This window comes from Apteryx mantelli, chromosome 16 (assembly GCF_036417845.1).
Source record: "Apteryx mantelli isolate bAptMan1 chromosome 16, bAptMan1.hap1, whole genome shotgun sequence".
Lineage (NCBI taxonomy): Eukaryota > Metazoa > Chordata > Aves > Apterygiformes > Apterygidae > Apteryx > Apteryx mantelli.
Genome location: NC_089993.1, coordinates 2,109,722 through 2,125,756, shown reverse-complemented (window position 1 = coordinate 2,125,756; position 16,035 = coordinate 2,109,722). Strand labels below are relative to the sequence as shown.

The 16,035-nt window shown below is 43.5% G+C and overlaps 1 protein-coding gene across 3 annotated transcripts; it reads right to left on the bottom strand.

Annotated features, from left to right (window-relative positions):
• Positions 1-333: 333 nt before the first annotated feature.
• On the bottom strand, positions 334-15,388 carry CCNF (cyclin F). 3 transcript variants are annotated; one of them, XM_067306579.1, is made up of 17 exons: positions 15,328-15,388; positions 11,784-11,938; positions 11,245-11,351; positions 10,244-10,311; positions 9,261-9,454; positions 8,822-8,875; positions 8,175-8,279; positions 7,537-7,614; positions 6,993-7,144; positions 6,139-6,303; positions 5,271-5,394; positions 4,660-4,879; positions 4,160-4,247; positions 3,478-3,577; positions 3,050-3,180; positions 2,671-2,840; positions 334-2,081 (listed from the first exon to the last, which is right to left on the bottom strand). In XM_067306579.1, exons 1-17 carry the CDS (start codon positions 15,338-15,340, stop codon positions 1,618-1,620), a joined length of 2,388 nt encoding a protein of 795 aa, XP_067162680.1. In that variant the 5' UTR covers positions 15,341-15,388; the 3' UTR covers positions 334-1,617. The 3 variants fall into 3 exon arrangements, with proteins under 3 accessions (XP_067162680.1, XP_067162681.1, XP_067162682.1); XM_067306580.1 differs by having other exon boundaries at positions 4,699-4,879; XM_067306581.1 differs by lacking the exon at positions 15,328-15,388 and having other exon boundaries at positions 11,684-11,841.
• Between the last annotated feature and the right edge of the window lie 647 nt (positions 15,389-16,035).

The following is a 16,035-nucleotide window of genomic DNA, read 5'->3' as shown; positions in this document are numbered from 1 at the left end:
TCAGCATACTCGAGGCCTTTCTGTAGTTTGTTTTTAGGGATGTTATAGAATTGTGAAGGTGCTTTGAGTCTAGTGTTACTGCTACTCAGTGTACATTCCAGCTGTTCACAGTATTAATGTAAATAGCTTAGAGACAGTTCTTTTTGCAAATTAAGTGTAAGAACTTGCCCAGAAACTATACCTCCATTTAGTATTAACTGTGACTTGTTCAACCCCATTCAGACTTCCAGCCCCCAAATACCACCTCAGTTCTCCAAACCCCCAATTCAGTGAAATGGATGAGTGGGATCCAGGGCTGGCACCCCAGCCATTAAAATAAGACAGGGAACCATCTATTTAAAAAAAAAAGTTTTATAAAAAAGTCACTACACTGTATCTGAACTGTTGCTGTCTGCCACAGTAATGTCTAAACAAAGGAAGAATCATGGAGTCCAGTTCCAGTGTTAAATTCAGTGACATCTCCTGGAAGTCTTGTACCTTGATATTTTAATACTCGCTACCTGTTCTTAAAGAGGAGGCTGTTCTTTTAACAGTTGTAGGATGAAGCAGCTTTAGCCCAGACTTGCTAGATGGAGGTTGTTGTAGATGGTTTCTTCAAAGCTGTTACCAAGCATGACATTTTCTACTCTGTATCAGTTAAGAAATGCCTATGCTGTCCTTGCAGATTGGAATCCAGTAGTGAGGCTTAAAATAGAGCTTTCAGTAAGTACTATCTGCCCTTATTGCATCGCTGCCTCTGGTTCTAGTGTTCAAGTGTTACTTGTGCTTTACTTGAGGACACACTATTGAAAATAGCAAGGAAGACTGTGCAAGACAGGAAATGAAAAGTCACTGGATGGAGGTGGCGGTTTAACCACACTAGTCCAGCATATACTAACAGTTCACAGAGTTCATATTACTGCTGTATCAGGCAGTGAAGTGTTAAGGCACAAAAGGGCAGTTTTTCAGGTGAGGGAACACATGGCAACTAGGGCCTGAGGCAAATGGGGCTAAAACCATGTGAGAGGTAGGTTTTAAAAAAAAAAAAAACACCCACACACACAACAGAAACAGACCTGCAGAGAACCTTCATATACCTCTTGATTGTATCCGTAAAAAAACCCTTAGATCAGTGCAGCAAGTGGTATATACACAGAATAGGAAAGCACCAGCTGAGTAAGCACCTGTCAAGAAGGATAAGGTAGCACAGCCTCAAAAAGGTCTTTCAAGTGGAAGAGTTCAAGCATAGTGTTACATCCAGTAACCTGGGAACCAAAGCTACTTCTTTTAAAATAGGGCCAGGCCTCACAGTGAAGTAAGGGACATGACAAGTACTCTGCTATCAAGGAGTAACTGGTGAGGCATGATGCAAAATGAACTGTAAATTTCATAGAGAAGGGTCTTAATTTGCATAGGATCAGACGATAGGGAATACTTTAAAAAGGCAGCTATCAAGAAAGGAAGTGGCCCAGAAGTGGGCTACAGAAGCACAGGATAGGTTTGCAGATCATGATAGGCATAGACAGAGTTGAGGGGAGGGGGCACTTCTTGGAGGTATTGACAATTACTCACTACCACCCTGCATGACTACACAAAAATACTGTTTCCAGGAACCCTATAGAAGTAAACAGCATGAAATCAGAGACTTAAAAAGCCCAAGTTCACCCTTTCTTCACTGTGTTCTGCGACATTTTTTCGCTTGACTTGTCTTCTGTCACACTTGCCCCCACTAGGCCTAGCACAGACTGACTGTAAACGTGATTTCAAGTAATGAGGCTGGCATGGCCCCTTGTTCATGGCACTGCCAAGAGACAGTGCTGAGGTAGTTTTGAGAGGTACTCCAAAGCTGCCTTCTACAGGAGATGTAGGACTGGTGCTGTTGACAGAGGAGTAGCCTGAGCTCCTTTCTAGGTTAGGATTTCTTGGGGTGAGATATCCTGGAAGAATACAACTGTGATCTGGCAGCTGAGCCTCACTTAGTGGTACGGTGTGCTCAGACCAGCCTGCAGCTAGGTTATCTTCATCACTGGAGTCTTGACAGCAGTGCTCTGCTGGATCCATATAGACCACAGTTACATCCAGGATTCCACTGGGAGCTGTCACTAGAGGATGATGAAAGAAAAGGTTATCTTTGATTTGGGCAACACCAAGAAGACGTTCAGCATAGGGTAAGAACCAAAAAAGTAGACCTTATGTCGACTTATATATGGAGGGGCAGGGACACAGCTAACTTCCTCATTTAAAACAGGGACATTCCCTCCTCACCCTGTTTGAGCAGATACTATCTAACAACAGTTTAGACAGTGAAAAGCCAGTCACAGTGTTAGCAAAACAAGCAGATACAGCATTCACAACACTGGTCACAGGCAAAATCCTGGAGCAGAACCATTCAGCACAGTTTGAAGTACTCCCCTTAATTCAGAGTTTGGTCCTCTGTCACAGCAGTACCTGAAAACACTCTCACTCAAACTCTAAGCACCCACAAAATCCTTCATCATGTTCTGAAGCTGTATGAAGAGAAAGGATATATATACACCTCTAAAACAGTTTAACATTTAAGACCACTGTAGAAGCAAAGGAGTTTTTCCAAAGTGGTCTTCCTCTAAAAGTTGCCTGAGGAAACAGTTTTAAGCAAAGACAGCTAAAATTTTTAATTCTCCCATCTGCTTTTTGTAAGATTAAAACCCTCACCATCTCCATCTTTCTCGCCTTCACTTTCCTGATCACCTTCATAACCAGAGCAGGAGTCTAAACTCCAGTCCAGAAAATTGTCTAGAAGACTTTCTTCCTGGGTGGATAGCTCAGCCGTGGGTGTAGTCACAAAGCTGCCTCTGTCATCCTGAATGCTGTCTTCCCTCCTCCTGTAGCACACACCAAAAAAAAAAAAATCCAGAAGTCCCATATTAAAAGCCAAGTCTTCTTTTCCAGCTCTTTTAAAAGGTATGCCAGTTAAGAATCAGAAGATCATAAAAATTGATCACACTTTAGAATGGAAGTTCAGGACACCAGAGAAGAAGAAAGCCTCATGGCTAATCTTCCCAGACATTTACAGTGATGAGTTTATACTAGCCTTTTAGTTCTCTTTCCAGAGGGAGAGCTAAGGAAAGTCTGAATTTCCACCATATTTGTGTGCAATGGGCTGGGCTCCGGGTCCTCCTGCTTCACACCCAACAATGAACACAGCTGGCTGTAACTCATCATCTTTAAAAAAAAAAAGACAGTACAAATTAGATCATGCAATTCCCTCTGGCAGAAGGGTGCTGTTTCTCTTTATTTCCTAGAAAAATCCATCATAGCAAGTTCTTGCCACACATACTCAACTATACTGCTTACAGTCCCAGCAGATGAAGTTTAAAAACCCACTGCTTTATTTGCATGTTCTCCAAAAAAATCTAAAGCTAAGAGTTACTTCCCATTATTTGAAGTTTTGTACATCCTGCCATATGGCTAGTTTTGCTCCGAGTGTCAGGCATCACCAAATGAAGGGAAAGAACTAACCTTTTCTTTACCTATTTCTTCATAACGCTCATCTTCAAATCGTTGTTTCACTGCAGTTAAAGACACCTGCCTATAATCTTTTGGGACATCATCATGGAAACTGGAAAGAAAGATTAAAGCCCCAATCTGAGAATGCATTACATGAGACCATGCTAATAACACCTGCCAATTTAAGTACTTTCCCACTGTCCAAGAACATTTTATCTATCTCAGCTTTGTGCTAAGGAAGTTGGTATTTCAGCAACTAGATAGGCCACTTGGTTTCTAAGGCACATGAGCATCCAGTTCCTTTTCTGTTCCTTGAAGTAAACAAGATATTTGCCTTGTAATTTTCCAGAAGTGAGCTACCTTTGCTACTGGAACATTTCCCAAAGTTTGACAATAAGCAAGTCAGTCTTAAGAAAATAGTGACATTTGGCAAGCTGAAACTGCTAGCCTTAAGAAGCATCACATCATCCGTAATGCAGGCCCATTAGCAGTCAGGGAAATAGAAAGCTATCATTGAACTAGAACATATTTAATATTGCCCTAGGCCGCAGTGCCTTGTGATGGGGGGAGAAAAGCGGTTTCCCAAAGCCACCTTCTTCATTTGGAAGGACTGGCTGTATGGATGCAGCATCTCTGGAAGAGTTGGATTCCAACCATTCATGTGCCCTCCCAGAAGAGTTCCAAAGGTTTTTACCATTTTTGGTGGAGGCTTAGCACACACGGCAACAGGTCTTCAAGAGAGAAACCAGTGCATTCAGACAGCTGGCTTGTCCAGGGATGTGCTAGAAAAGAGAGTACATACTATCATTTTGTGAAGCTTGGTAGTGCTGTAATCACACATTTTTTTTAATGGGATAAAGATCATAATCTTCTACAAGCTTATGCCTGTAAACAGCTTATTCAGCTTTAGAATCAGCTCCAAGGATAGCTTTGCCTGCCAAATTGGAGTTATGGCTAGCTATATTGTCTATGCTGTAGAATTAATGGCAGAAACCTTCAGTCCCATTTAAACACTTGTGTTGTATAATGCTAACACTCTGGTTCTTCATAACTATAAAGAGGCAAAACAAGGTGAAGTCATCTCTGTGCTCTGAAGTCTTACACCCATGCCCCTCACCTTCCCCCCTCAAATGACCGAGGCATCTTGCCCAAGTAAGAAAAAAAAGGCTCCCTAAAAGGACAAGTCAGACTCACATGCCATGCTGCAGCTCCACTTCGGAGGCTGTTCCTTACCCTGCTTGTGTAGTATCTTAGCCAGCAGCAGCGCTGCAGCAGCCAGATGAGCTGGGGAATACACACAGAGGCTTGTGTTCAGGAGTGACAGTTCACAAATGAAGCTGTAGAGGTGAAGAGTTCTTCTCTCTAGCGAGACTATGTTTGACAATACTTCTTCATAGTCCACAACAGTAGGTATCTAATACACAAAGGAGAACAGAGGTTGGCAACACAAGTCAAGCACCAAGTATTTACAACACAGCTGTTCCCAGCAGACCCTCTTTTCATTACCTTAGGGTTTTTTTTTTTTTAATACTACACTGATATCAAAACACTCCCCAGTAAAAGATTATATGACCTCTGAACTTGAGAGTTAAGTTTTAATCTCTACAGAAAGGCAGACAGTTTTGTATCAGCAGGCTTTTAAATGTGCATAGTCTCCACAGCTCACTGAGAACAGTTCCATCAAAAATAATATCTTAGATGTTACTATGAGGCAGAAAAGGATCCACATTTCACTGCTAACTACAGCAGCGCAACTTCAGTAGCAGCCCAAGGGACTAAGCATTCCATCCACTTTCTAAACTCACCCTTATCTTTCCTTCTAGGGCAGAAATGATCTCACCCATCATTCTGACTAGGTCTTCATATTTGTATGTGTTGTCTGTTAGCCACACAGCTTCCCGTATTGTCAAGATCTCTTTGCTGACGAAACTGCAATATTAAATATTAACAACAATTGACCCCAGAAGAATCTGAATGTGTGCACCTGTGCACTGATTTTTTGGGGGCAAACAAATGCATCCAAGATGACCAAAGAGTTAGACAGCTTTAACAAGTACTTGTTAAGTCATGGATCAGGTAAACTGGGAAAGAAGGAACAGCAGCTCTTTATTTTACCTTTAAGCTGGAACCATTTATTAGAACATTTCTAATTCATCACATTTAGGAAACCTCTCCTAGGTTAAGATGCAAGATATTAAGGGAACTAATACAGAAGAATAATATTCCACCACACCATGCTTGTTTATTCCTGTAAAGTGCAGGTCTGTTCATTTGAGCACAAGAGACTAAACTGGGTAACAATACTGCTGCAGTTGTTCCTTACAGGATTATTCAGGTTAATACTGTGTGAAAGACTAGTTGTTGGTGAAAGGCATTTAAACCTACTCACTGCAATAGATTTTTTTCACATTCAAATATATATTAAGGAAATATTATTTTGCATGCCCTTTGCAGAGACTGGGAATGTTTGTATGTGAACACAGTTCAAGCAGCAGTCAATGTAAAGGGAAACCAAAGGGTCTTTCCAGCACTATTATTAGCAAGGCCAGGGCAGAGTAGGGAGGGTTGGAGGGGGGTGGAAAGAGAAAGGGGCAGGGGGAAGAGAAGCTAGAATGCACAAATGAATTTGAATGATCACAGTAGCTGCCTATGATCATCAGTCATAATCCCTACCGTGTGCAAATGACCATGCAGGCAATTCCCAAAAGTTGGAGTTGAGCCCGGGGTACAGGTCTCAGCTTCAAATAACGATCCACACATCCCACTGTCATGTGAAGGCATAGGCTAGAGAAGTCTTTCATGGTAGCCACTTCTACCAACCAGTCAATCAGGATGTACCTGAATAGGAGAAAGAATCTGCCAGGTTAGAAGCTGTTCAGACCTGGGCTGAACATTCTCCCCATAGAAGTCCCCTCTCCACTGAAGGGTTCCAAACCAAGAAATTGCACCAAAAGAGATTTCAGAAAAACTCCATGTTGCACCAAGATAAGGATTTGCAGCCAGAGGCCTGTTGTGCTCTTAGAGGCCAATGGTCCTCTTAAGTAGTTTGTGAAATGAAATTAAAAGCTAGCCTATAATTAATAGGCACTTGAACAAGGGAATAGGTAGGGGCATATAAATCAGGAGGCTAAAGACCACCAATCTAGAAAACTGGAGAGTAACTATAGGTCCAACAAGTCAAACAGCACTTTTAGTTCTTAGAGAGCTCGTCAGTCTTGACAGTTGCAAGAACTTGCTTTCCAGAAGAGAAAACAAAAAAACCCCCCCACACTTCACATTTTCACTGTAACTCAAAATAAGGGCTCTAATACTTCCTCTTTGCAAAAGTGTCATGTGTTTCTTTAATTGTACATAATGTATGGTAGAAGTACTGTAAAGCAAAAAGTTCCATCTTCCAACACACCACATCCTAGAGTTGTTAGATTTGTTTCCCTTTATAGACGTAAAGGCAAACAGACAATGTTTTCTGCTGTGTCACAGGCAGGCATGCCATCTTGCAGGCTTGGCTCCCGGATTTGAGTTTTTACCTCATTGTTTCATTCATTCCTTTCTGCACTGTGAAGATACTTTGCTTGCTGACAGGGAGGGAGGCTTGAAAGATCTGAGACACCATTTCATTGGAAGATTTTGCTTCTAATCCTAGTTGGTTTCCATTCCCACAAGCTTTAGCTAAAGCTATCTGTAGTAGACAGAACACAAAAGAAAATGCTTTTACCAAATGAGAACTAAAGCATCACGGCATGATCCTGTAATTTTCCTGTTGAAAATGGAAACAGCCAACATGACAAACAACTTGAAAGGTAAGGAATAGGTAGTTCTTAGTCTGGCTTAAATGCTGAACAATGTGTCCATTATTTGGGGGCAGGCATTTAATTCTAGCAAAAGATGGATCCTTACGCAGATTGTACCCCAGAAATGCAGCATTTTCAAAAGAGGGTGGTTTGCAGAGAACACACATACACACACATTATTCAGTAATTTTGACCCTGTACCTAACAGGTGGAGTCTATGCTCACAAAAGCATATAAGAGACTGAAGACAGACAGCTTTCCTGGGAAAAGTCAATCTTACCTGTGCTTCCCAGCAGCCCTTTGCTGCATAGTCCCGTAGCTTCCTGAGGCTTTGGAGGTATCTGCCAGGATCTGACATCTACAGAGAGAAATGTAAACGGATTTCAAAAACCATTCCTTTACACCATGAATGGAAGGATTGTAATACTAATATCCAGAGAAAAAACACTGCTTGTGGTTACATGTATTATTTCAGCAACCAGTCTGTTTCTCACCATGGGGACAATATTGTTATTAAGAAACTTGCTTCAGTTCTTGCCCAAGGTCTCTCAGGAAATGAGACAGGTTATTCAGGATTCCAACATATTTATAAACGATGATGTAGGCAGTCTCCCCCCTCCCATTCCCAAGTGAGCAACCTGATCGCTAGCCAGTAGTGACTATGCCTTTAGCAGATTCAGCATAAAGGAACTTCTGCTTGCACCACAGCTTAACTGTTCAGGGACTTACTTATTTTAAACACCAAGGTAAACACCAAGGCTCATTTGTGAGACTTCTTAGTGCTCTCCTTGTTTATGAGGCAGGTAACGCGCGAGGAAGAGCAATGTCTTTCTGCAGTTGTTTATCATACATAACAGAGGTCCAGACGTTACAGTGAAAAATGTTGTTTTGAGACCAAAAAAAAAAAAAATTACTTACAGCAGCCTTTCTGTTACTTTCCCAAAGAAGGTAGGAGCTGTTTAAACAGCCCTGCTTTGAAGATTCTTCAAACATTTCAAGGGATTCTTTTCTTTTTTCTTCATCCTAAGAACAAAAAGCACGATGGTATTTATGCTGTCCAGCCAACTGGGTGCCAGACCTCAAAACTTCAGCAGCTGCAGAACAGCTCGTACCAAAAGCTATGGTACGGCATCTACGAGTTGCAAGTCCCCTCCAGACTAAAGGGGTGCTACCACATCCACTCAGCGCAGTCATGTGAAGATCCAGGCTCATGAATTAGTTGGCAGTTTTCCTCAGCTAGTCAAAAGCTCTTTAGGTTGCTCACCACTGAAGGCCATTTATTTTGATGCACATTAAGACTGGAAGCCTTCCTTTGAGGTCTGACCACAGTGCAAGCCCATAAGCAGCCAAAATTAATTTCAGTTCTTCTAAAATTGAAGAAACTGAGTTGATAACATTCCTTTAAACAATCCGTAACATATACTCATCAGAACAGAAATTCCTAAGCCACTTGAGCAATACCTTGATAAAAATCAAACAAATGTTCTTGTAAACAGAGAATTAGTATTACCAGAAAAAGTCATTTTCAGAATCACCAAAGACATTAAATCAGAAACATTGCTCACCTCAAAGAGACTTAAGACCTTAGCCAAGCAGTGGAGAATAGATCCTTTTTGAACCTGAAGAAAACATTAAGATAAAGTTTCACTAAGAAGAAACAAGGAACAGTGCGCTTTTTTTTAAAAAAAAAAAACACAAACAATTCCAGACTATGTTTTTGTTTGCCTTTCAATCATTCTTTCACCTTACTTTTCTCAATATTTTGTTATCTTTGAGATAGAACAGAAAGTCTCATAAGAGACAGTATAGGCCTCTGGCACTCACAACATACCCAGTGTAGTTTGGCTGCAAATTCATTAAAACAATTGATCCATGATCATTTAAGCAGAAAGGGCATAAGAGCTCCTTGGGTAAAAAATAAAATTAAAAAAAAAAATTTTTTTCCAGAAGAGCTAGGTGGAACTACTATGCTATCTTAAAGTCAAGAGCAGAAAGAAATCTTACTTTCTCCAACTGACACTCTGCTTTGAGACTCTCGTAGACCACAGCTTTACAACAGCTTCCACTCAAGGACCAGGGAGGACGAATAAAGAGCCAGATAAACGGGGCTGCGCGCACATTCAAACGCTCCGTCAGACTGAAGAAATGAGATGCCTTTAATCCATTCACTTCTGCACGACCCTCGTCAGAGATGGACACTGAAAAACAACCACCACCCCCCGTTGCCCCAAAACAGTTTAGAAAGGAGTTTATTCACAATATGTTCTTGGCATCTAGTCAGGCCAAGACAGCAACATCACTGCAGACAATAGGATACAATCAGGAAAAGCCTTCCCCTCAGAGCTTTAAAAATCGAGGAGATGGCAAAAGAAGAAAGATTTTACTACAGTCAGTCTGTAGCAACACACAGCCCTAGAACTGGGAGGCATTCTGCAAATACCAGTACTCAGAGCAATGTTAACTCCTGTCAGTGCACAGGACAAAACAGTATGCAAGTCACCTGCCTTGCCAGAATCCTCAGCGAGAAGGTTCCTCCTGTCAATCATCGGTCTCTTTTGTCACACCTAACAGACTAGGTAATCAGTCAAGTCTGATCAGAAGTTTTCAAAGCATGACTTGTAAACAGGAGCACATAAGCTATGCATTGACTAATTTTGTGGGTTTTTTTTAAAAAAAAACCTTTTGCACCATAATATCATTTAATACCTAACAGGTTAGTGGCCAATGCTTAAGTTTGACTGAAAGATAAAACTGAAGAGGCATGATAATCACATTCTGAAGACAGCAAACTGGCTCTACACTTCATTGCTCTAGAACCCGAGTACAAGAACATCAGTGTCCAAGGCATAGGAGAAACAAAATGTCAACTTTGACTGGACAACTAGTCTGATCTGCAGCTAGAAATAAGCCTTCAGTTCATCTACACTTCCATCTGTCACACCTTCTCCAAGAGCCCCAAGAGAGGAAGTACAAGCTTCCACACTTACAGCCTTCATTGTACAGGTACGCTATCCCCAGCTTCACAGCAGCTTCAAAGTTACCCTTTTCAGCAGCCCTAAATTGGAATAGAGGGATACTTCAGGTTTAAGTCAATAGGTACTTTCAGGCCCTCATCCTTAGACAAGTTACCACAACGCAGGCCAGGCAGTGAATTTGATGCAGTGTAACAAATGCACTCTACCCACCAGTACACATGCTTCTGCCACAGAAGTTAAGCATAAATTGTGCCCTGGCTTTTCTTGCTGCAACCCTTTGATGTGCCCACATCCAGAAAAATTTGAGAATTCTACAGGAACTGTTTTCCAGTCCTGTGTAACATCCCCAATGCCAGAATGCGATAACATATTTTGGTATTCACACTCTCAAGCCAATTATCAGATAGTCGTTAGAAAGAACATTAAATATGCATCAGAGCAGAGGCAACAAAACAATTGGCATGACATTAAAAGTGACCAATACCCTTTAAAACAGAAAGATAAATGGACACTGTCCTTCCTTTTTAAATCAGATTTATCATTATCTATTCAAACTCCAGTCTTAATACAGACATTTACCTATTTTTTCATTAGGTAAAAATACTTTTTCCACAAGAAGTGACTAAATGAACTGGGACTTAGAAATATGGTTATATTCTAGATTCTCTGATTTGACTTGCACATTCATATGGAACAGGCTCCAAGAGCATCAGTAACAGAGGTTTTAGCTAATATGCTACATTCCACCATGGGATACTACTGCATTTCAAGAGAAATAAGAACTTTGGTATATACAACAGGCCGTGCTCCAATTAAAAAGACAACAGTTCTAATGTGGATGAGAGTTTAAACATGAACTCAACAATTCTTCATCGCAGCAAGCAGAGACTTCTACGAGTAAGAAAGGACAGTCAGATCTCCCACATACAATAGAAATTGATTCGCATTGGATACCTAGCTTGAAACATCCTCCCCTACAATCATGGACATACCTTGATTCTTAAAACGCTTACCTTTCAAACATCTTCAGATTGTTAGGAGAAGGCCATATTTCTTGGAAACTCGCACATGCCCAAACACTAGCATGATTATCCACAAGGTATTTCAGATGTGAGTGCACCTGTGGGGGCAGGGTGTGTGTGCATGTAAGAAAGCAATTACAAAAATAAGGGACCAACAGAAAAAGTTCTTCAGCAATCTAATTTTATATAGGTAGCAAATTAACCACAAGTAAATCACAATTGTTTTTCTGACTAAGGCAAAAGCTGCCAAACTGAATTACATTTTTCAGTCACAGTGATCTGGCAGGAGAACTCCCACAGAAAATCTACACAAAACACTCAAATACTGCTGTTCATCATCTTAAACTCAAGTATTGAGAAATAAAACTGCTGTTAGTATGGCAAAAGAATCTGAAGAAAACCAAAGAATATACACAATAGTTAGATTTACTTTGACATGAGGAGCCAGCCTTTCCCATGTCCAGTCCTGGCTCCTAATGGCAGAGGTAAGCCATAGCATGTTACAGAGGGGAAGCGATTAGCAGACTCACAGCTCTGACTGAAAGGATGTCCTCAGCGGGAAGGCCTTTCAGAACATGAAACAGAACATCTTCAGGCAGACTTAACAACGTCAGGACTCGGGGCCGTTTTCTTATCCTTCGCTTTGAAGGGAAAGAAAAACATCTGGAACATCTACAGTGAATTACTGGAAAACAAAAACCCCAAACACCTCAGTTAGTCATGGAACAGGAGGAGGAAAAAAGATGCTATAGAGCATACACATATATAAACATGTAGATGGGCAGTGTTACCTATTTTACTGCAGCATAGGACACCACTTATTCAAAGACATTAAAAATAAACACATTTAGCATGAAGTGAATGATTTAGCAGCTTTAGCTACAAAGAAGTGAATGATTATTTTAATTAAGCCAAGTGGCTCAGAAGGGGTGACTAGGGCAATTCAGCTCAAGTCCTCTCCATTGAGCAGAATCCCTCTATAATCTAACTTCATCATTTTAATGATTTTAGTTCAACTGTCACTTCATTTACCTCTCCCACATCCTGACTTTTCCTTCTCAATTGATACTAGTCTTCAAAATGCAACCCAACAGGAACTTAAGACTTGCCAAACTAGTTCAAGACAAAAGCCCATCTTTCTAAGAGGCCACTTGTCTGCCACGGACACTTATGGAAGATGCTACAGAAGCAGGAAGCACTTTCTTGAAGTTTCAGCACCTCGTAGCATTCAGAGACCAAAGCCTTACCTACACCTTCTGTTCCTGTTAAGGCAGAGTTTACCCTCAATGCATATGTTACTTAACATGAGGCAAAACTGAGAAAAGCATGCAAGTACCACTTGCTGAAAACACACCCCATGGTAGAAAGCCCAATCCTTTTCCATCTGCTGGGAATAGCGCAGTGTTCGGACTGCCACTAAGAGGCTGTCTCTTGCCTGTGCTCAAGGGCCCCAGCACTAGCAGCAGTCTGACTAACAAATGTTAGAAATTCAAATCAGCAAAAGTTGCTAGGAGGAAAAGAGCATGTCCCCCACCTCAAGACTGCAGGTGTAGAGAAGGATCATTCCCACATTACTGGTTGGGTAGGAGGATCCCCCTCAGTTCCCGTGTTATTTCATGCTCTGCCTCCTTCCAGAGCTCCGTCAAGCAGCCACAGAGATATCAGCGTTGCTCATTTCAATGTCAATCTCTTACAAAGGTAGCAGTAACCCACTCAAAACAGAGCTCTTAAGAGCAGCCCATGCAAGCAATAGAGATGCATTTCTGAGACAGAAGAGGGCAGACACGAGGGCTCAAGAAACAAATTCTGAAGTGAAAGTTTCAGTCCCACAACATAAAGGACCACGTTAGGGTCTTCATTAAGGAAGGCTTCTTGCCTGTATTTCTCAAATTAGGCTTCTAAGTCTTGTACAAAGAGATTATATTTGGAAAATGTAATTACTGACTTTCTAAAAAGTGTCATAAAAGATGGACTCCACTAGAGAGCCCATTAATTTGCCACATACAGGGGCCCACATTTTTACCCTACTTCCACTGGTTAATTTCTAATTTGAAGTCTTCTTGAAGCAAATAAAAAAAACCCAGTACAGTCAAAGTAGTAATATAATATATATGGCAAACCACAGCATATTAGCTATGAAGTAAAACAAGTTAGATTCATGCAGTCTCACTAGATTATAAGGTCAAATGCATAAGCTGAGAAGGGTGCAACTCCCAAGTTTTCTTCTCTTCACAATGAAATTAAAAGTCGAAATAGTCAGGGTGAAGATAGATAATTTTAATGAGGGAAGTATTTTTCCTCCATGAAGCTTTTTTTTTCCTCCTCTGGCCTACTCTACTACTTTAAGTGCTTACCATCTCCTGCTAATAACCTAACATGTGGAAAGCCTCATGATCTAGTGCAGCTCTCTGGTTCTTTACATAGAGCTTGAAAGAAAGACTGGAGAAGCAATAAGTTGCATTTATCTTTGAGAAGAATAGAGCACGTTACCAGCTGCAGATGCAATGAATGGAAAAATACATGGGCTGTCCAGTTACATCTCTCCCTCTCTCTATGAGTGTGCTAGATCCATAGAACTGGGAAGCATCCAGATTTATGGACTGCAGAGCCAATGCAGAGGTTATAGATGATTTGTTCAAAGCAAAAGTTACTGCATCAGCTTTAATTACTTTACACAAATTTTTCAGTTGGCAAAGTAAGTTTTACCTGGCTTTTCAGCAGGATTCTTAGGAATAGCCTGCAGATTCCCAAGGAGTCCATAAACAATAGCTAGAAAGCCACTGTGCTAAAACAGGCTTTTGTGCTTGTCTTAGTATATACACACACACTATTAACTCCCTTGGCACTTCAGGTTTAATGGAATAAACCAAACTGATACACTATAGCATCTGCTGTCCCAGTATAGATCTACCTGTTACCTGTCTTTGAATAACAGACTATTGCCATGAAAATAAAAGCCTTTTGACGTGTGCAAGGAAGAATACTACTCTCCTTTGCATCCCCTTTCTGGGGCCACTTTCAGCAGAATTATTGCAATGAAAAAGATAAGGACATCTATACTGGCATGCCAATTACATCCAAATGAACACTGAATGACTCAGGAGCATGGGGTTCTGAGGCAAGATAGGAAACAGAAAAGTTGGTTTCAAAAGCTAGGAAGTCATACGGAGAAATCAGTTTGTTACTTCACAGAATCACAGAACCGTTGTGGTTGGCAGGGACCTTCAGGGATCCTCTAGTCCTACCCTACAGCTCAGAGCAGAGTCAGCTATGGCAGACTGCTTAAGGCTGTGTCCAGATGGATTTTGAATATCTCCAAGGATGGAGACTCCACAACCTCTCTGGACGATGTCTTCCAGTGTTGATCTTCAGAGTGAAAAAGGCTTCTTTCTTCAAAGTTTGTGCCCAACAACTTCATAGCTGTCCTATATGTTATTCCGTACACAGCCCACATTTCTTCACGGCTGGCTTCAAAATGAGAAGCGAAGGAGTGCTGAGATACATCCAGCAGTTACAGACTATTGCAGTGCCTCCAGCAAAAGAGACTAGAAAGCACGAACTCAGGTAAGATACTAAAACATCGATGTCCCAGTAACACGGAAAGCCGCGCTTCAGGAATCGTTTCTGCTAAGACAAGCAGGTCTGCAGGGAGAGACCTCCGGAAGAGCTGCGGAGGACTCTGGCCAGAGCCGAGCACGTCCCCAGGGCAGAGCCCGCCCGGGGAGCAGGCCGCACCGCTGCCCGCCCGCCCGCCGCCGCCGGCGCCGTTTGAATTTCCGCGCGCGCCGCAGGGCGTGGAGGGCGGTACGCGGCCCCGCCGCGGCGCCTCGGAGCCCGCGCGGGCCCGGGGCCGCCCGCCGAGCGGGGGATGCGCCGCGGCGGTGCCCGGGCAGGGCCGCAGCCCGCCCGCCGGCGCCCCGCTGCCCCTCCGCCGCCTTCAGAGCTCCCCTCAGGAGGGGCCCGGAGCGGCGGGCGGGAGCCCCGCTGGCGCCTCTCAGAACTGAGGCGGGAGGAAGCGGCGGCGCCCCCACGGCCTGGCCCGGCCCAGAGCCCCGCGGCCCGGTCCGCACTCACCGCCCGCCTTCATCTCCGCGCGTCCCCGGGGAACCGACCGGCACCAGCGGCCGTCGCGCCCCACGGCCGGCTCCGAATGAGGTACGCTGCGTGGGGGCGGGCCCCAAGGCCCGGCGGCGGGCGGGGCTCCGCCCACAGACCCCGCCTCCTCCGGCTCTCGGCACCGCCCCCCGCGCCTCAGCGAGGGTCAGGGAAAGCGTGCGCGGCGAGCTCCGCCCAGGCCACGCCTCCCCGAGGAGTCGCCCCGTCCCGACCGGAACTCCTCCCCTCCTGGGATAGGCCCAGAGCCTGTGAGCGACGCCTACCAGCCTCGCGCACTTTTTTTTTAAACCCAGCAGGCGCTGTGATTGGTCGGAAGTCTGGTTGGAGGTGGTACCTACCCCGCCCCATGAGCCGTGATTGGGCGTGGAGGATGCGAATTCGAATTGGGGCAGTTGGCGGTTCGAGCATCTCCCGGACACGGCGGCTGAGGCGCATGCTCACAGGGCAAGCCCTGCCCCCAAGTGGGGGGGCTGTGTTGCCATGACAGCAGGCGCCCGTTGCGCTCCCCTCCCTGACGAGGTCATGTCGTCGTCATCGTCGCCCCGTGTAGTGTCACCCAAGCACCCAGGTGCCATGGAGGGTGGCCTGCAGCCCCTCATCCCAGCTTGGCCCCTGGTGGCAGCAGTTTTCCTGCCACCCCAGTGCCTCTCACCCACAACCACTTGC

Bases quoted from the DNA above. Each gene is read 5' to 3' on its own strand.
- CCNF (XM_067306579.1), bottom strand. The intron at 9,455-10,243 runs GTAAGTGTGGAA...GTTGTTTTTCAG, and splicing joins GTACCTGTACAATGAAGGCT to TGTCCATCTCTGACGAGGGT. The intron at 2,841-3,049 runs GCTAGTATAAAC...TGTGTGCTACAG, and splicing joins TCTGGAAAGAGAACTAAAAG to GAGGAGGGAAGACAGCATTC.